The sequence below is a fragment of the Ovis canadensis genome, chromosome 1 (assembly GCF_042477335.2).
Source record: "Ovis canadensis isolate MfBH-ARS-UI-01 breed Bighorn chromosome 1, ARS-UI_OviCan_v2, whole genome shotgun sequence".
In the NCBI taxonomy this organism is placed as follows: Eukaryota; Metazoa; Chordata; class Mammalia; order Artiodactyla; family Bovidae; genus Ovis; species Ovis canadensis.
The window spans coordinates 51505606-51526324 of record NC_091245.1 but is presented as its reverse complement, the minus strand read 5'-3'; the positions used below and the strand labels follow the sequence as shown (position 1 = coordinate 51526324).

The 20719-nt window shown below is 37.2% G+C and overlaps 1 protein-coding gene across 2 annotated transcripts in view; it reads left to right on the top strand.

Annotated features, from left to right (window-relative positions):
• Positions 1 to 20719, top strand: part of ERICH3 (glutamate rich 3) — a 126837-nt gene that overhangs the window by 91496 nt on the left and 14622 nt on the right. For both annotated transcript variants that reach the window (XM_069594765.1, XM_069594755.1), the window contains 2 exons: positions 1511 to 1747; positions 12058 to 12501. In XM_069594765.1, the coding sequence (XP_069450866.1) occupies positions 1511 to 1747; positions 12058 to 12501 (681 nt within the window). The remainder of the gene's footprint in view (positions 1 to 1510; positions 1748 to 12057; positions 12502 to 20719) is intronic.

Genomic DNA, 20719 nt, shown 5'->3' with positions numbered 1-20719 from the left:
TATTCAAATGTAAGTACAGTATTTCTTGTGTATCTATGTCTTATTTCCTCTACACAAATTGGAGATCCATTGATAGGCAGGGGCTGTGTTACTGTAATGTCTTTTATCTTGCAATTTTATCCTCTTCCACATGGGAAGTTCTCAATAAAAAGAACCTTACTGGACCAAGTGAGGAGTTATCCTCTTACTTGGCCTGAAATATTTGAATCAAGGTATTTGTTTTTATTAGTACTTTCTGTTTATATTATGCAATATAAACCAAATTTTTCATCTTCTTGCTTATTTTATAATTTTGTCCTACTGATAATTTGCATTTCTCTTTTTATATATTAACTCTCTTTCATGAAAATATTCTCACGATTTCTCTTTGTTTGCTTTTTTGTTACAGTTTTTTATTTCACTTTTCTTCTAACATGACCCTCATACCTTCTCTGCATTAAAAGAGCTTTCTATATATGCACAGGGCATGCATTTCTGAATTAAGTTTCTCTCATTGTGGCAGAGTGGACCACTCTCAAGTAATTACCCAAGAGGCCCCCACCACTGGAGAAGAAACCAGACTAATAACTAAAACACAGAAAAAGGAAAATGTTTATTTTCCCTGTAATCTTTATTTTAAAGATAATTGTTTATTTGCTTAATTGGTTCTGCATGAAATCTTTTTGCGCTCTATCCTTGGCATGCTGTCACTTCAAGATTTTTAGTTTTTGGTGGAAGAAAAAGGGGAATAATTAAATATGAAAGGTGAAAAATTATAACCACAGGGGACAGATGGCGTTTATCTGATGTGACAGATTCCTTTTCCTGCTGCAGATGTGTTACACTTCTGTAGGGAATGAAGCAATTCATGATTGTGACAAACATACTCTATTTTATAAGAATTTTTATCCTTGGAATGTAATTATTTTATTGATTGTAGGAATGAATAATGCATATGATTTCAGTTCTAGCCCAAGTATAAAATCCTTCATAATGCCTTTTTGATGTCCATTTGGTGCTCTCAAAGAATTTACTATTCACAGTGTTACTTCTCAGGGCCTTTGGGCTTGATTAATTGAATTTTTCTACTTCACTATTCATTAACTTGATATCCAAATGTTTTGAGCATTCTTCCTATAAAATATGACCTCACTGGGTCTCCAAATTAACTTTCATTATTATAATCCTGTTCTCTTCATTTTTAATTTATTTCTAATTTATTGTTTTCTATCGAGTTCTTCTCTTGTCCATTTTGGTTATTGTGGATGACGATGTCCATTTGTAAATGAGCTTTTATTAGGTTTCAGGCTTGTCATTTGGAGCTTCATTTCTTTAGTGCTCTTGTATATGTAACTGATTGCTATCTTTGATCATTTGCTATTAGTTTTCCATGTTCACTAATTGTGTGAAAAGAAGTGAAGAAAGGCCCAGAGAGCAGAGGATAATGGAGTCAAAGTCCTCATTAAAGTGAAATGGGCTCAGTATTAGGGATTCTATTTTCATTCTCATAGTGGAGATTTTCTTTTCTCAGAATATGAAGAAGATTTTGAAGCAGACGAGGAGAAACAAGATGGGAAAGCTAATGAAGAAGGACAGGCTGATGATCAAATGAATGAAATGTCAAAGTCACCCTCAGATGATGAAAAAGATCATTTAGACCCTGAAAGGGAAAGTGAAACCTCTTTGTGGAAGGCACCAGATGCTGATGACAATGTGAAAGATGAGCATGATGGATGCTCGGAGAGTGAATTGGAAGATGATAAACAAGGCAAGTTGTTTAGCTTATCATGTGACATAGGCTGTTCAGCAAGTGTGCTTGCTACTTTCCCTTATATTTAATGAGATAATCCTCTTTTAAGACTATTTAGAATGTGGTACCCTTACCAGAAGATGCTGGTCAACCCATCTTCCATAGATACCCATTATGGAATCCTTTCTCTTTAATTTGCTGGGATTTTTCAGCAAGGTGTCAGGTAAAACTTGTAGTGACATATCTCCTGTTTACTTAGGAAGTTACCTCATTAAAATTTTTTTTTCAATGTTCTCTTATGTGCACACACATATAGACCATTTCTTTTGGCTTTGGAAAATGAAAAGTGGTTCCTGTTCAATTAAAGGAAAGTTGAAAATTTCTCCCTTATTTGTGCTCATTATTATTTTTTCTTTAATTTACTTTGAACACAAGATGCTGGTATATCAGTTTATGGAAAGATTGATAAAATTTCCCCTTTACAATATTCAAGCCTAAAATGACTCTGAATTTCATAGGAAAAATGCATAATATTTCAGGTAGATAAAAAACCCTCATCATCTGTAGCATGTTTTGAATTTTTAAGATTTTTTAAAACATGTTAAGTTACTAAGATAATATCCAAAGAAGGAATCCATTTCTGGCTTTGTCCCTTGAAAATGTTTGGCCAAGGTTACGTAAGTCTTAGTAAATAAATGATATTTCTTCCCTGGTACATTCTGGGCATTTTATCAGTGATAATAATAGCCTCTTATATTTAAGTGTATGTATGTCTATGGAGTTTGCTTTAAACTAGAGAAATGAGGTCACATTATGATGAGTTTTTGAATTGCTGCCCATTTTCTCCATTTTCCACCTCTCAAATTTTTTCCTGTATAAAAATATCAAAAGTTTGAATTCAAGGAATATATTTGAATTATACAAAATAAGAGTAAATTAAGTAATGAAGTAATCACAAGAGCAAATAATTTGTCACTTTGTCCTCTTCAAGAAAAAATTTAAGAAAACCTATCCTAAAATGTCATGCAGACATACACAGGGCAATAAAATAAAGAACAGAAATTATTTAGAGTAAGAGAGAAGATAATTTTGCTAGGAGCTGCATAAAGGATCATGACTACCCTCGAGTTAAAATAATCCTGAACTTTCTGATAGTAAAAGCAGAGTGAAGCAATGTGAAAAACACAGTGTGAAAAACTAGAATGACTTTAACTTTCAATACATTTGAAAAGATTTGCTGCCATTTAAACTAACTTGGAAGAGCTACTATATATTAATAGTCAGGCATTGAAAATTTTTAGTAAAGTCTTAAATTAAGCCTTTTAAATTTCTCAATACTTAACATTTTATATTTCTAGGCATGCCTAATATATGTTTCTTTTCTCATCTTGGATGTAAATGTTAAATTTAATTCATATTCCTATATGATATAGAAAAGCTTAAAAGAATTCTATGGAAAAGTGATGTCACCTGAATCCTATTTTAAAGAAACTACCTGAACCTGGAAAAAGATTGAAAATATGTTTGTGTATAAATATAATCTAGTCAAAACAAGGAGGAACTCAATTTTTTATCTCTTCAATGATGGTGGGGAATTGTCATCTATTGATTTTATAGAGTCAGTACATTATTTCAATATATGGTCATCTGAGGATTATTTTTGTGCTGTGTAATCAACTTCTTTCCTGGGATCAAATGAATTTCTTCCAAGATAGAATTTTTTTTTATGTTCAAGCAGACAAAAATATATGCAATACTTGAATTTTACTTGGAGGGAAAGCTTTAATCATTTAGACCTGTAATTATTGAATAGCTGACAATGATGGGTAAGCTTTAACACTGAATACTGCTTGCATTTAAATAACTGGAATTCCATGTTTAGGAAAGTATCCTATAGGTATTGTTTATAAGACTCTATTTTGTGCCGAGTTCATATTAACTATTTTACATGAACTATCTGATTTACCTCAAACAACTTTTAAAAAAGCAGGTACTTTTTGCCTCCATTTTACAAGTAAAGAAACTTGGAAATAATGAGATTAAGTAACTCACACAGCTGGAAAGTGGTGGAGCCAAGACGCAAAATTCAGAGCCTGGATTTTGGAGAAAAACAATGTAACATTTCTCCAAATCAGTCAACATCTACTTTTCTAAAATTAATGCAAATCCCTCTAATAAAAGGATTTTGTTCCCTTAAGAATGTGTATTTTAAAGAGGCATTTATCTTGAGCTCTTCATCTTATTCTATTTTTTAGTTTCTGTTTGGGGGTTTTGTTTTGCTTTTAAACAGAAGAAAATAAAATTGAAAAAATTTAATTTTACCTAAATTTACCTTTCTCTTCCATTGATCCACTCCCTGGCCTGTTGCTCATTTCCAGTTCATTGCCCTCCTCTTCCATGAGACCCTCCTACTTCCACAGCCTTCACTGAGCTCTTTATTTTATGAAACTTTATCATGCCATAATTCATTTTCCACCTACAGTTTCATGTGTGTTAAATTTTGCCTTTCAAATTAATCACCCAAATTAATAACACACAGATTAATTATACTACAAAAGCTAGGACTGTGTTGTTTTTATTGTTTCTCACAGAGGCAATTTCCTAAAGGATATTTTGTGAATATTAAGAATTACTTGATTAACACCAACAGTCCCCAAATACTTCTGTCAGTGCCATGCTATCTAGTTACATTTACACTATGTGATTATTATTAGAATTTTATTCAAAACATTGTATAGAGCTAGCTGCATAAGGTAGGTATAGAATACATAATATTTTAAATAGTTATGTAGTGAAAACTATCAGAACATATAGAATCTAGTCCACAATGTTGGGACATTTAAAAGCCCCAAATTAAACTGGTTAACTATTTTTCTTTCATGACATTTTTGAACAATCCTTTTTAAGAGCTCCTTTGCATTCTTGATATTTACATTTAAACTTTGCCATTATTCTGAAGTAAAAATCTCATTGCTTATTACCGTTTCTTTCTTCCACCTACAGGCTCTTTTATTTTCCATCCCATTATTTTGATAACCTGACCCTGTGTTATTCAAAAACATGCTTTTTAGCATGCAGAGTATCAGAATTAGAGATTTCATCCGGCAAACAAGAAATGTGTATTAAAAATGATAATGACATAATAGATTCCTTGGTTCGCTCTATTGAAAAGCCAGACAGCATTTCATCTTCAAAAGTCTAAGAGGCATATTGTGACCACCGCATCCTAGACACTGGTACATCCTTTTTGTTGACATGATTAAGAATCTTGCTGTTAGTGTTTGGATGTGTTTCATTTGAACCTGCCTGCACCTGTTCCCAGAGGGCAAACAATTGCCCAGGCTGTCACTCCTGTGACAAGTCGGCCCCATTTAAACTGCCAGCGAACAATTGTATCGGCCTGCCTTGATGAATACCCTGTGCTGAGCAGCTCACAAGTGATGGAGTGCCAGGCACTGAGCACCCACTAAGAGAAGACCCTACTTTGGGAATGATGTGTGAGACTTCCCTTCATTTAAAAAGAATGACAGCTTCCTTTTCTCTGCGTTTGTGTTGACAACCCCGGGAGCTAATTCACCACTTGAAAATATATTGTCATAGATAAATGTTATAAGGTTGAGGGGGAAAGTGTCATGTTGCTGAGAACAGACTTTTGTGGGCAGTTTGGATGATAGTACTTATGAGTAAGAGGTAAAGACTAAGTAGCTCCTTATGAGAAAGAGAACAGGGGGGAAGGGGGGAGAGAGAGAGAGGTGGCATCTGTTCCTATAACACAAAGAAAGAAACAAGAATTAAAGCAATTTGTTTTCTACTAGGAAAGATAATATTGCACTTGTGCTATTTTTCACTCTATTGAAGCAGTCGGCCTTAAATACTTCAAAAATCTCAGTGTCACAAAAATATTCTCTTTACTTGACATACTTCAATATCTCACTCTTCCTTTCTGGGTCTGACTATGGGCTTGGAGAGATGCATATGAGGGAATGATGCTCCTTCTCTGTTGAAATTGTATATGCTCTGAAGCCACACTGTATGGACTTCAGTAATCCTTAGATCACAGAGGGTTAGGGGAAGATTGTATGCAGCTTTTGGTCAGAAATCTGCATTTTTTTGCATGGTTAGTCACGTTTTAATTTTTCTTAGCTGTAAGAATTCCTCATTTTTATCTTCACTTTTGGATCACTGAAGTAGGAAGTCATGACTTTCAGATGGATACTTAAATGTAGCATCATCTTTTAGTTCACATAAATTACTTATCTATGAGGTGCTTCTCTATAGTTTTGAATCTGCCTTGTACATGGCAGTGATATTATTGAGACACTCAATAAAATCTTGTGAAATGCATGGCTGGTGGACTACATTAATGGATAAATTGAAAAAGATTTAAGCAGCATGATGTGATACATGATTTGATTATATTCTCAGTATTTTAAGTATTCATATTAATGTTTAGAAAACCCAATTAAAGTTAAATATGGAGGAACTTTTAGGCTTGCTTCTTCTCCTCCTGCTACATCTGAATTTACTTTAGATATTTATTCTTTTAATGTAATGTATATATTTACCTTACTGATGAATTGATAATGAACTCATTTCATTATCAAGGGAGGACATATGTTCTCCCTTACACCAAATACAAACATGTCATTGAAAATGTGAAAGTGTTGGTTGCTCACTTGTGTCCAACTCTTTGCAACCCCATGGACTGTAGCCAACCAGGCTCCTCTGTCCATGGAATTCTTTAGGTGAGAATACTGGAGTGGGTAGCCATTCCCTTCTCCAGGGGATCTTCCAGAACCAGGGATTGAACTCGGGTGGAAACATCTCATTACAAAAGCAGTATTTTACAAAAATTGTTCCTTTATAGTTAATGGACAGTGGATATTATTTAACTTCTGTACTTTTTACCTTCTAACACAAGAAAAAGAGGATAAGTATTCCTTGGGATTAAATGAATTGCTTGTAAAGTGCTTACCTCATTGCTTGGTGTAGAGTAGGTGCATAATCATGATCAGGCTTTGTCTCATTTTCCTCATTAAATGGTGACTATGACTACTATTCATAATATAATGTACAGGGGGAAATCACAAGAAAGAAATTTATTAGAATGTACTTGTCATGCCTTAGAAAGCATCACTACAAACAAAGCTAGTGGAGGTGATGGAATTCCAGTTGAGCTATTTCAAATAATGAAAGGTGATGCTGTGAAAGTGCTACACTCAATATTTCAGCAAATTTGGAAAACTCAGCAGTGGCCACAGGACTGGAAAAGGTCAGTTTTCATTCCAATCCCAAAGAAAGGCAATGCCAAAGAATGCTCAAACTACTGCACAATTGCACTCATCTCACAAGCTAGTAAAGTAATGCTCAAAATTCTCCAAGCCAGGCTTCAGCAATACGTGAATCGTGAACTTCCAGATGTTCAAGCTGGTTTTAGAAAAGGCAGAGGAACCAGAGATCAAATTGCCAACATCCGCTGGATCATGGAAAAAGCAAGAGAGTTCCAGAAAAACATCTATTTCTGCTTTATTGACTATGCCAAAGCCTTTGACTGAATGGATCACAACAAACTGTGGAAAATTCTGACAGAGATGGGAATACCAGACCACCTGACCTGCCTCTTGAGAAACCTGTATGCAGGTCAGGAAGCAACAGTTAGAACTGGACATGGAACAACAGACTGGTTCCAAATAGGAAAAGGAGTACATCAAGGCCGTATATTGTCACCCTGCTTATTTAACTTATATGCAGAGCACATCATGAGAAACACTGGGCTGGAAGAAGCACAATCTGGAATCAAGATTGCCGGGAGAAATACCAATAACCTCAGATATGCAGATGACACCACCCTTATGGCAGAAAGTGAAGAGGAACTAAAAAGCCTCTTGATGAAAGTGAAAGAGGAGAGTGAAAAAGTTGGGTTAAAGATCAACATTCAGAAAATGAAGATCATGGCATCTGGTCCCATCACTTTATGGGAAATAGATGGGGAAACAGTAGAAACAGTGTCAGACTTTATTTTTGGGGGCTCCAAAATCCCTGCAGATGGTGATTGCAGCCATGAAATTAAAAGACGCTTACTCCTTGGAGGGAAAGTTATGACCAACCTAGGCAGCATATTAAAAGGTAGAGACATTACTTTGCCAAAAAATGTCGGTCTAGTCAAGGCTTTTGTTTTCCCTCTGTTCATGTATGGATGTGAGAGTTGGACTATAAAGAAAGCTGAGCACTGAAAAATTGATGCTCTTGAAATGCGGTGTTGGAGAAGACGCTTGAGAGTCCCTTGGACTACAAGGAGATCCAACCAGTCCATCCTCAAGGAGATCAGTCCTGGGTGTTCGTTGGAAGCACTGATGTTGAAGTTGACACTCCAATACTTTGGCTACCTGATGCGAAGAACTGACTCACTTGAAAACACCCTGATGCTGGGAAAGATTGAGGGCAGGAGCAGAAGGGGATGAGAGAGGATGAGATGGCATGGCATCACCAACTCAATGGACACGGGTTTGGGTGGACTTTCAGAGTTGGTGATGGACAGGGAGGCCTGATGTGCTGTGGTTCATGGGGTTACAGAGTTGGACATGACTGTACAACTGAACTGACTATCATGTATGATATTAGGGAAGAAGACTGAAAATCATAAAGAGATTATTATTTGATTTGGTGAGATTTAATTTTGTCATGTAATTTCTGTAATTATTTATTGAGAACAATAGGTAGAATTTACAGCCAAGAAAATAGAGGCTTAGTCGAAGTAGCATAACCAAAGTTGTAGGTAATGAGTAGCTTAGTCATGATTGGAGCACCTAGGGTTGTCTTACAGAAAAGCGTAGTGTTTTCTCTCAATCTCATGTGTGAAATAGTGATGTAAAAGAAGAAATTATCATCACTGAGTAGTTATGATGACATGAAGAGAAAAGATAGTGAAGGGATTTGGGGTCTGATTGAATGTGGAAAGAGAAAAGTTCGGGATCCTTCTTAGGAGGTAGAACTGTGGCACCATACACGATGGCTTTAGCAGAGGACTTAGGGAACAGGTGCTCGTCAGGTCCCTACCATGGAGACCAAGGGTAGATTCTTAGCATCAGTACCTAAAGGAGCATTGAAGAGACAAATGGAATTTTGGTAGGAAGCAGTGCATGCTCAGTTGCTCAGTTGTGTCTGACTCTGCAACCCCATGGACTGTGTAGCCCACCAGGCTCCTCTGTCCATGGAATTTTCCAGGCAAGAATCCTGGAGTGGGTTGCCATTTCCTACTCCAGGTAGGAGACAGAGCTCTCTCCTACCATGCCTCTAAGACAGATTTTTTTCCCTCCTGATGAAAAAAATTACAATTTACATGTCTGCTCTCAAACTTCCTTTATATAAAAATTTTTACATAAAAACTTTATTTCTAAGAGAATAAATAAAATTAGTGTTGAAAATCCCATTCTGTGGCCCTAAAGCATCTTGAGCTTTTTTGGAGGCAAAGCCTTGCCCCAGCATCTGTATGAAGATGAAAATAAGAAATGAGAGTGAAACAAGATTATGCAAGGAGGCTGGAGAGAAATTTGAAAACTGAAATGAGTTTATAAGGGAGGTCAGATAGCCTCGCCATTCATTCTGCTGATCTTTCTTCTCTTAAGGATTGACTCAAAAATGAACCATAGCTCTTTTCAGCCTTTGAAATAAAATAATCAATTAATAGAAGCTGCTAAAGGAAGAGGAGCCCTCATTTTTTAAATTATATGAACAACACTGAGAGCCAAAGGAAATGGCAACCCACTCCAGTGTTCATGCCTGGAGAATCCCAGGGACAGGGGAGCCTGGTGGGCTGCCGTCTATGGGGTCGCACAGAGTCGGACACGACTGAAGCGACTTAGCAGCAGCAGAGCCAAAAGTGAGCATCTTCATGTCAACATTCAGATGGTAGATATGGATATTTTTGGATGTATGCTGCTGTTGCTGCTGCTAAGTCGCTTCAGTCATGTCTGACTCTGTGCGACCACATAGATGGCAGCCCACCAGGCTCCCCCATCCCTGGGAATCTCCAGGCAAGAACACTGGAGTGGGTTGCCATTTCCTTCTCCAATGCATGAAAGTGAAAAGTGAAAGTGAAGTTGCTCAGTTGTGTCCGACTCTGTGAGACCCCATAGACAGCAGCCCACCAGGCTCCTCCATCCATGGGATTTTCCAGGCAAGAGTACTGAAGTGGGGGGCCATAGCCTTCTCCTTGGATGTATAACAAGCATCAATATAACACTGTGTCCTAGCTAATTGTGCAGTTAATGAAAACCACTGATCAAACCACTAGCAAACAGGAGTTGTTTTTCTTTTCTTAAAAAAAAAAAGATGTGAGACACACTGAAGAGAGGGGGAGATCATAGTCCCTGAAGTTTCTCAACTAGAACAACAAATAAGATAGAGAAAGTCTGTCCTTGATCGGTACATTCCCTACCGAGAAACAGCGCATCTAGATCTTATACAACAGAGATAAAAAATGAGCCGCTGAAGTATGTGACTCCTTTGAGAAACAGTGGTCATCTGGTGCCTGTCAAGGTAGTTGAGTGATAAGAACAAATGGAATTGTACTTAAGGGGTTCTGTTGCTTAAAGGCTTTTTGGAGTTTGTTTTTTACTGCTGTGTAGCATCTCTGAAATCTTTGTGGAGACTCTGATATGTCTCAGTGACTATACTTAAATTGCTAAACCTTGTCATGGGGAGCCGTTGGGGCTGGAGGGAAGAGGATAAGAGTAAAGACAGGTATTTCTTCCCTTAAACTCTGCCTCAGCTGCTACAGCCATCTGGGTAGCTGCCAAGCAGAAAAGAAATAAACAGAAAAAAAGAGTCCAGAGCACACAGAGAAGAGAAAAACAAGAAAGCTAAGCAGCTTGTAAGTGTGGGTTCTTTCATTTGGAAAAAAAAAATGTATTCTATAAAAATCAATTATAACATGGATCTATTTGGTTAAAAAAAAATTAAAGGCAAGTTTGTATTTTTCTGGCCCATGGCAGTGTATGCCGTGACATTGAGGCAGCACATCTTCCTTATAGAGTCAGTGTGTGTGTGACTGTCTTGGAGATACTTTAAAGTGTTTGCAGGTAGCAAATGCTAAACCATTTTTGGCTGTGGTAAGTTTCTAGACTGGGTATCTGTCGCTTCACATCAGTGTACTTCATAAATCTCCTAGAATCTTTTACTGATTCTGTATGCCCACTTCCAGCTCTGCGTCCTCTGTCTTCAGAGGACAGCCCTGGGCTACTGGGTTGGCTTCATCCTCAGGCACAAACAGCTTGGAAGTGTCAAGGAGTCTATGTCCCCCCAGGGTGGCTGGTAGCCATGTCTAACTGGAGCAGAGTGTGTGAGCCCAGAGTCCTCCAGGGAGGAAAAATTCTAATATAATTTAGACTTCAGAGTTTCCCCTGAGTGTGGGCTGAGGCTGAGACATTGCTTGAAATAGCTCCCTTGATTGACTTCCTCCCTTCCCTTCCCTGCTTCCCCGACACTGGAGGAACTTCTCCTGGAGCATATTCTTATATTTCATCACTTGCCTGTGCGTCCTCATCTCAGCATCTGCTTCTGGGGAACCCGAAAAAAGACATTTCCTTCTACACACACACATGCGCACGTGCACACACACACACGAGCATTATTTCAAAATATTTATTAAGTATCTAGTTATTATGCAGATACAAAGATAACTGATGCTGGGAAAGATTGAGGGCAGGAGGAGAAGGGGGCGACAGAGGATGAAATGGTTGGATGGCATCACTGACTCAGTGGACATGAATCTGAGCAAACTCCAGGAGATGGTGAAGGATAGGGAGGCATGGAATGCTGCAGTCCATGGGGTCACAAAGAGTCAGATACATCTGAGTGACTGAACAACAACAATGATGCATATTTTTACCATACTCAGCTACCAGACTATATTAGTATGCAATAGATAAAATTGGTGTTGCAACATATAAAAATATAAACTTTATGTACAGAGAATACTGTGGCTACCCAAGATGATAATGAAATAAGTGCTCCTGCTGAACAAGTAAAAGATTATTCCATTTCTTCTATAACAAAACGGATAGTTTTTTTCCAATGATATGATACAGCTTTCAAAAAATAAATTTGTTTTCAAATGTGACTTTCTACTAAAAATTTTTATAGACTCACAGATTACATAGATTTTTCTTTATCATGATAAGTGTGTGGAATATATGGGAAAAGGGAATCAAATCTACTTACCTATATTTAAAATGTCAATATGATTAATTATGAACATAATTCCCACAATAATTATTAAATTTTCCCTTATGAAAATACAGTGATATCATCATTTTTATTTTTCATAGATGGAAAAACTGCTTCGTCAACCTCATCCAGAAGTCACCCATATTCTAGTTCTAGTGAAGATGAATCTGCACTGGGGGACCAGGAGACCCATGCTGAAAACAGTCCAAGCGAAAGTGTCACAAGTCCATCTTCTCAAGAGTTGAGTGAAAATGATAAGCCAGGGAAAACCTACCTTCCAACTGAAGATTCTCCAGAAATTGAAGAACAAGAAATAATAGAAACAGATGTGGAGACCAAGCCTCTGCTGATAGAGGAAAATTTGGAGAATGTTCCTGAACAAGAAGCAGAGAAAGGAACTGGAGTGATTGCAGAGAGCTTGTTTGAGAAGTCCAGGGAACATGTTTCCAAGGAAGAAAAAGAGAAGAGTAGGAGTAAGCTTTGGGAAGAAAGCACTGCTAAGGTGAAGGACAAAAAGGCAGGTCCCCATAGGGTGGATGAAGGTGGTAAGTATGGCCTTTGAGTTGACCTGCCATTGTCCCTGTGCATGGAACCTGATCTTGATCACTGCATTCTGCCAAAGCTTGGGAAATACTGTTGTGATAATGCCAGAAGGATTCAATTTTTTCCTATTTCTCTCTATGTTACATAACCATACATGTATTTTCAGCTTGCTGTTTTCCTTCTACTGCATTTTAAAAATTACTTGATAATTCTTCTATAGCTTGTCTCCTATTTTCTGTAATTCCTTCCTATGGCAGTTCTATCTCAAAAATCAAATAAAATACAATACATGTCTGAAGGCAAGGGTATGCGTGGCTTCTTAGATGTTATTTAGTATTAGCAACGCCATTTGTTCTTTTCTAAATATGCAGTCATCTGTATTTATAGCTAACACTGATAGATGCTTCCTATGTAATAGTGCTAAGCACTTACATATAGAAACTCGCCTAATCCTCACAATGGTCCAGCATCCCCATGAGTTAGGTTCTCTTGTCATTGTCTCTTTTTTTAACAGATGACAAAATTGTGGTTTGGAGAGGTTAAGTAAGATGTCAAGGATCATATAGATAATAAGAAACATTCCTAGACCGTGAATTTAGGGAGAGTGGCTCCAGTTTCTGAACATCTCCTACTGCATCTGTGCAGTAGGAATTTAGAGTTAAATGAAAATTTAAAGATTTCATAGAAATCTCCAAACTTTATTTTGAGTTGTCTGAAGCTGAGTAACTTTCTGATCCAGGAGTTTCCTGGGTGTATAGGAAGTTCAATGTGACACTGAAAGTCTTAAGACGTGTCCCAGGATGATCAGGCCCCGATACCACAGGCAGTGGAAGGTCTGATACTTTTTCAACACCAGGAGGACAGTTAAAGGACTGAGTTGTGTCCTGTGGATATTTGGCTCTCACATAGCACCCCGTGCCTTATATCTCTCCCATCTCTCCATCTGTCTTCTCTACCAACATAGTGAGCATTCTTTTTGACTCCAACGTAAAATTTGTTGTCACATTTTAATATTACTAAAATCCATCTATGTTTTAAATCTTATGAATATTTTTAATGTCTATAATATTTTTTTTTAGAAACTTAAAAGCTGTTATTAAACCACTGGGGCCCATATCCAGGAATTGAGGATGTCAAATAGTTATCTTTCCATTCAACGATCATCATTAACCTTCTGCCATGCACCATGGCCACTAAGAAATGTGTAAGAGAGAGTTTCATTAGAAAAGACCCTGATTCTGGGACAGAATTGAAGGCAGGAGAGAACAGGAATGACAAAGGATGAGATGGTTGGATGGCATCATCGACTCAATGGACATGTGTTTGAGTAAACTCTGGGAGTTGGTGATGGACAGGGAGGCCTGGTGTGCTGCAGTCCATGGGGTCGCAAAGAGGTGGACATGACTGAGTAATTGAACTGAACTGAAATGAACTGAACTGAAGAGAGGGTTTCATCCACAAAGTGTTAAAAGGAAGGCTTGGCATATACATAACTGGACAAGGTCAGTAGTCATGTATAAAACCAGAGAAAGTACAAATGAAAGTTTCAAAGGAAGAGAAGGCCCATTTGATAAAGAACACCTAGAAAGTTTTCATGAAGGACATATTTGAGGACTTTAGAGGTTAGATAAGATTTTGAAGGTGGGATGGAGGAAGATAAAAGCATGCTGAATATGGGGAAGTAGCAAGGGATATTAGCTTAGTTTTTTTTTTTTTTTTAGTTCAGTCACTCAGTCGTGTCCAACTCTTTGCGACCCCATGAATCGCAGCACACCAGGCCTCCCTGTCCATCACCAACTCCCGGAGGTCACTTAGACTCGCTTCCATTGAGTCAGTGATGCCATCCAGCCATCTCATCCTCTGTCGTCCCCTTCTCCTCCTGCCCCCAATCCCTCCCAGCATCAGAGTCTTTTCCAATGAGTCAACTCTTCGCATGAGGTGGCCAAAGTACTGGAGTTTCAGCTTTAGCATCATTCCTTCCAAAGAAATCCCAGGGTTGATCTCCTTCAGAATGGACTGGTTAGATCTCCTTGCAGTCCAAGGGACTCTCAAGAGTCTTCTCCAACACCACAGTTCAAAAGCATCAGTTCTTCGGCGCTCAGCCTTCTCTCCAGTAGGATATCAGCTTAGAATAAGTTAAAAACTCTGATGAACAGTTTGACAAACTTCAGCCCACAGGCTGAATCTGGCCTACCACTTTTCTTTTTGTATTGCCTGTGAGCTAAGAAATTTTTTTTTTCGTTTTTAAATGATTGGAAAAAATCAAAAGAATATGTGATAACTCATGAAAATTATATTAAATTCATATTACAGTTCCAGAAAATAAAGTTTCATTGAAAAGAGTCATGCTTATTTATTTACATATTCTCTGTTGCAGCTTTTGCTCTACAAGGACAGAGTTGAGTAGCTGCAACAGAGACTTTATGGCCCTCGAAGCCCTCAGGATTCACTGTCTGGCCCTTCACAGAAAAAGTTTGCCAATCTCTGCCCTAGAATTATAACATTAAGACCCTCTACATTTTCAAAATGATTTGCCATATGTGAGTTAGGATTCCTATTAAAATACATTTAAAGCTCTTTAATAAAATAATTCAAAAGTTTGATCTTGGATTTCATCATTCAGTTCTGGTACATGGAATATAATCTAGAATATTTGTACAATTTAGCAAGCTGCTGACCCAAAAGGTAGAATGTTAAAGTTCAGTAGCAACCTTGACATTATTATTTCATTTATTTCTGCATCAGAAAACTAGATTGTTTACTTGGATTTATGAAAGTAGACAGCTTTCTGTAATATAATCTGCACATAATATGGGCTCTAATTAGGTGATGCATAGACTAATAGAAGCATTCAACTAGAATCATGTCACTTGGAAAAGTGTGGGTTTTCCCTCTGGATTTGTGAAATGAAAAGTGTACAGCTTTATTGTTTTTCTCAACTATTATGGGAAATCTGTGTTCTTGACTTGATCGCTTCTATAGTTTTAAAACATTTTGTTATCTTTTCATTCAAATGAGTTCAACATTAGATGGCAAGGTTTATTACTTTCTTATGATCTAATGTATAAAGAACTATGGCTGGAGGTTCGTGACATATTACAGGAGGCAGTGATCAAGATCATGCCCAAGAAAAAGAAAGGCTAAAAGTTGCTTAACGAGGTCTTACAAATAGCTGAGAAAAGAAGAGAAGCTAAAGGCAAAGAAGAAAAGGAAATATATACCCATTTGAATGAAGAGTTCCAAAGAGTAGCAAGGAGAGATAAGAATGCCTTCTTCAGGAATCAGTGCAAAGAAATAGAGGAAAACAATAGAATGGGAAAGACTAGAGATCGTTCCGAGAGAATTAAAGATACCAAGGGAAATTTTCATGCAAAGATGGGCTCGATAAAGGGCAGAAATTATATGGACCTAACAGAAGCAGAAGATATAAAGAAGAGGTGGCAAAAACAGAACTATTCAAAAAAGATCTTCATGACCCATATAACCACGATGGTGTGATCACTCACCTAGAGCCAGACATCCTAGAGTCTGAAGTCGAGTGGGCCTTAGGAAGCATCACTAAAACAAAGCTAGTGGGGTGATGGAATTCCAGTTGAGCTATTTCAAATCCTAAAAGATGATGTTGTGAAAGTGCTACACTCAATATGCCAACAAATTTGGAAAACTCAGCAGTGGCCACAGGACTGGAAAAAGGTCAGTTTTCATTCCAATCCCAAAGAAAGGCAATGCCAAAGAATGCTCAAACTACCACACAATTTCAATCATTTCACATGCTAGCAAAGTAATACTCAAAATTCTCCAAGCCAGGCTTCAACAGTATGTGAACTGTGAATGTTCCAGATGTTCAAGCTGGGTTTAGAAAAGGCAGAGGAACCAGAGATCAAATTACCAATATCCATGGATCATAGAAAAAGCAAGAGAGTTCCAGAAAAACATCTACTTCTGCTTTATTGACTACACCAAAGCCTTTGTGTAGATCACAACAAACTGTGGACAATTCTTCAAGAGATGGGAATAGCAGACCACCTGACCTGCCTCTTGAGAAGTCTGTTTGCAGGTCAAGAAGAAACAGTTAGAACTGGACATGGGACAACAGACTGGTTCTAAATTGGGAAAGGAGTATGTCAAGTCTGTATATTGTCACCCTGTTTATTTAACTTATATGCAGAGTACATCAGGTGAAAGCTGGGCTGGATGAAGCACAGGGTGAAATCAAGATTGCTGGGAGAAATATATAACCTCAGATATGCAGATGACACCACCCTTATGGCAGAAAGTGAAGAAGAACTAAAGAGCCTCTTGATGAAAGTGAAAGAGGAGACTTTAAAAGTTGGCTTAAAACTCAACATTCAGAAAACGAAGATCATGGCATCTGGTCCCATCACTTCATGGGAAATAGATGGGGAAACAATGGAAACAGTGAGAGACTTTATTTTGGGGCGCTCCAAAATCAATGCAGATGGTGACTGCAGCCATGAAATTAAAAGACACTTGATCCTTGGAAAGAAAGCTATGATCAGTCTAGACAGCATATTAAAAAGCAGAGATATTACTTGCCAACAAAGATCCATCTTGTCAAAGCTATGATTTTTCCAGTGGTCATGTATGGATGTGAGAGTTGGACTATAAAGAAGGCTGAGCGCTGAAGAATTGATGCTTTTGAACTGCGGTGTTGGAGAAGACTCTTGAGCGTCCCTTGGACTGCAAGGAGATCCAACCAGTCTATCCTAAAGGAAATCAGTCCTGAATATTGGGAGGATCCTTATGTTGAAGCTGAAACTCCAATACTTTGGCCACCTGATGCAAAGAACTGAATCATTGGAAAAGACCCTGATGCTGGGAAAGATTGAAGATGGGAGGAGAAGGGTAAGACAGAGGATGAGATGGTTGTATGGCATCACCGAGTCAATGAACATGAGTTTGAGCAAGCTCCAGGAGTTAGTGATGGACAGGGAGCATGGCGTGTTCCAGTCTATGGGGTCACAAAGAGTTGGACATGACCAAGTGACTGAACTGAACTGTATGTATGTACCAGACCTCTTTTGGTGTTTATTTTTCATTAATAGCTTACAAAATAACATTTAGGAGATTGTGAATAGTGGTCTTCAAAATATCTATGGATTTATCACACACAAAAATCACTTTCAACATTTGGTCAGGCTTTTTATTTCTAAAGTTAGAGTTTACAAATCTATGTTGTCATATTTCTATAAAATGTTGTATTTTGCTTTTTATTCTTAACCTTATAACATAAACATTTTTATGTTATTATGTAATCTTCATGAATATGTTTAATGTCTGTGTATTATTCCATCCTGTGTTTTTTTTCATAATTTTACCATTTCCCTAAGTTTTCCCCTATTTTCACTACTGTTAATAGTGCGCTAATATCTTATTACCTAAGATAACTTAAAGTTAATAATTATTTTCTTAGGCTAGTTTCCAAGAAGTTTAATTTCTGGATCAAAGGTAATAGACATTTTAAAGTTTTTGAAACAATTTTTTTTCTTATAAAAGATTGGTTGAAAAGTTTTCATAATACAGAATGGATGACAATAAGATGAAAGCTAGGGCCTTGCCTGGCCTTTTCTCTATTTCCTGAGCAATATTTTCAGTTCCTGAGCAACTGTGGATAAGTATTTTTTTGTGTGCATGATTTCAGAAAAGTTTCTCTCTCTATAAACATATCTACATGTGTCATATTATATATATACTGCTGCTGTGTCGCTTCAGTCGTGTCCGACTCTGTGCGACCCCACAGACGGCAGCCCACCAAGCTCCCCTGTCCCTGGGATTCTCCAGGCAAGAACACTGGAGTGGGTTGCCATTTCCTTCTCCAATGCATGAAAGTGAAAAGTGAAAATGAAGTCGCTCAGTCGTGTCGACCCTCAGCAACCCCATGGATTGCAGCCTTCCAGGCTCCTCCATCCATGGGATTTTCCAGGAGTACTGGAGTCGGGTGCCATTGCCTTCTACATATTACATATATATATACAGGTGTCACTTTTATACGCAGATAGAAACATGATGCATTTTGTTTTACAAGTTGTTTTCACTTAACACTATATCTTGAATATCTTTTCATATCTGCATATATGACTGTACTTTTATTATTTACTGTACATTTTATGCCATTGTATCGCCTTAGTATCTTATAACTCTGCAACTTTTCTTAAATAATGCTTTCTGTGTAAGAATTGGTAGATTTGTTTTATGGCCTATCTTCCACAAAGGAATAAAATTTCTAGGTTAGAGAGACCTAAAGGCAGACAGTTTAAAGGACAGTGGAAAATAAGTCATTTATAAGCAAAATAGCACAAGGATCTTGTAAAATACTCAGGATAATGTAAAAGAATTATGGTATCAAAACCTCTAAGGATTAGTAGATTAATAACAGTTGGGTACTGATGTTTTTAAAATAAACTTAAGGAAATGATGCAATAAATTTGTAAATATTTAAAATAATAGGTAATAACAAATATTCTCAAAAGTCTTTATATGAGTAAACATTCCTAAGAAAATTTCAGATAAAACAAACCAGATCTTGAATGCATCATGTGTTATATTGATGCCAAGCAGAGAGGCTATGGTGATTCCTTCTCCTTAATTAAATCTTCACTTAGGTGGCTGAGGGAGAAAGGGATGGAACCAAAGTTATGTGCTTGAAATGAAGGTCATTTAGGTGACTCTGCTGCAAAAGTTAGCTTATATAAATTAAACCAGAAAGCTAGTGAAGATTGAAATGTGTATATTTTAATATTTTACTTAGCTCCCTGATTAGAACCTTAGGTTGAAATGAAATGGGGGCTGAGATAATGTGTAAAAGATTCTATCTCATTTTGCATAGTACTGAATTAATCATTTTCCACTAGACTTCGGATAAAAATTGTGATTATGTTAAGAACGTCTCAGTGCCAAAAAGTCACACACAATTAATGATGTTTTGTTGTGTCTAACTTAATATAACTTAATCTGAATTGTTTTCACTTATAGCAATGGATAAATTTGTAAAGTACTGCATTTAATGCCTTCATACCTTTCATGTTGATAACATAAAGTGATAGCTTCCTTCTAAGTATTTTATGATATGTCACACTTAATTAGGTTTTGTCCAGTCCACCAAAAAATCAGGTGAATTTATAGAAAAGATAAGTCGTATGCAGTGAAGTGGGTAAAGTAAAAGATTATAGTTGCTAGCTACAATGAGATAGTGTCCTTGGGAGTTAATTCAGTATTATAGAGCATAGTGTTATTTAAATGTGTTTAGTTTTCTCTGTTATTTTTAGTTCAAGCTGTCTTAATGCATTGTGACACATTGTATTCTCATGGTGGAATAATTCATGTGCCTTAATTTGTGAAGTTAATATAATTTATACATTATGAATATAAATAAAATATTAAGAATAAAGTTTTATATAATGTAAAATGTATATAGAAGTAGGCATTTTATACTTTCATATTTGAATCAGAAGAAGTCATAGTGCTTGGCCAAGTAATATAAACCTTAACAGTAGGATTTAAATAAAATGCAATTTTATCATCATGTAGGCAGGATAGAATGGTCTTGATGAAAGAACAAGAAAATCATGCATTAAGAGTTGCAGTTCTAAATACAATTTCTGAGTGAATTGTGAAAGCATCTAGCTATTTGTTTTCATAGATTCCTTCTGAAATATTTGTTAGATATCTGTTTTATGCCACACTGTTCTCGGTGTGAACATAACAAAGTGCTTGCCTATATTGAAGTTTATATTCTGGGAAGAGATATGCCCAATAAGTGAAAAACAAACATGTAATGGGGCATATGGGCTAAGTGCTAGCAGAAGAGAAAATCAAGGCAAGGAGATAGAGTGATGGTTTGAGGAAGGGGTAGTGTTTTTTAGGGCTGGCCTCTCTCAGTGAGGGGACACTTGGGCAGAGAGGGAAATGAGGTGCAGGGGTCAGTCACTCTGTCATTTGAAGAAGCACAAGAAGCAGAGAGCCCAGCAAATGCAGAGTCTAAATTGGGGGCATAGTTTTTGAGTGAAGAATTTGGAAGGAGGTCAGTGTGACAGCAGCAGAATGGACAAGCTGAGAGTGGGAGAAGATGAGGCCAGAGGGAAAAAAAGCCTTATGCCATTAGGAGGATTTTATTCTGCGATAGGAAGTCACTGGAAAAATCAGAGCATACAAATGACATGAGCGTAAAGTTTTGAAAAGATTCTTCTCGCCACTGTGTAG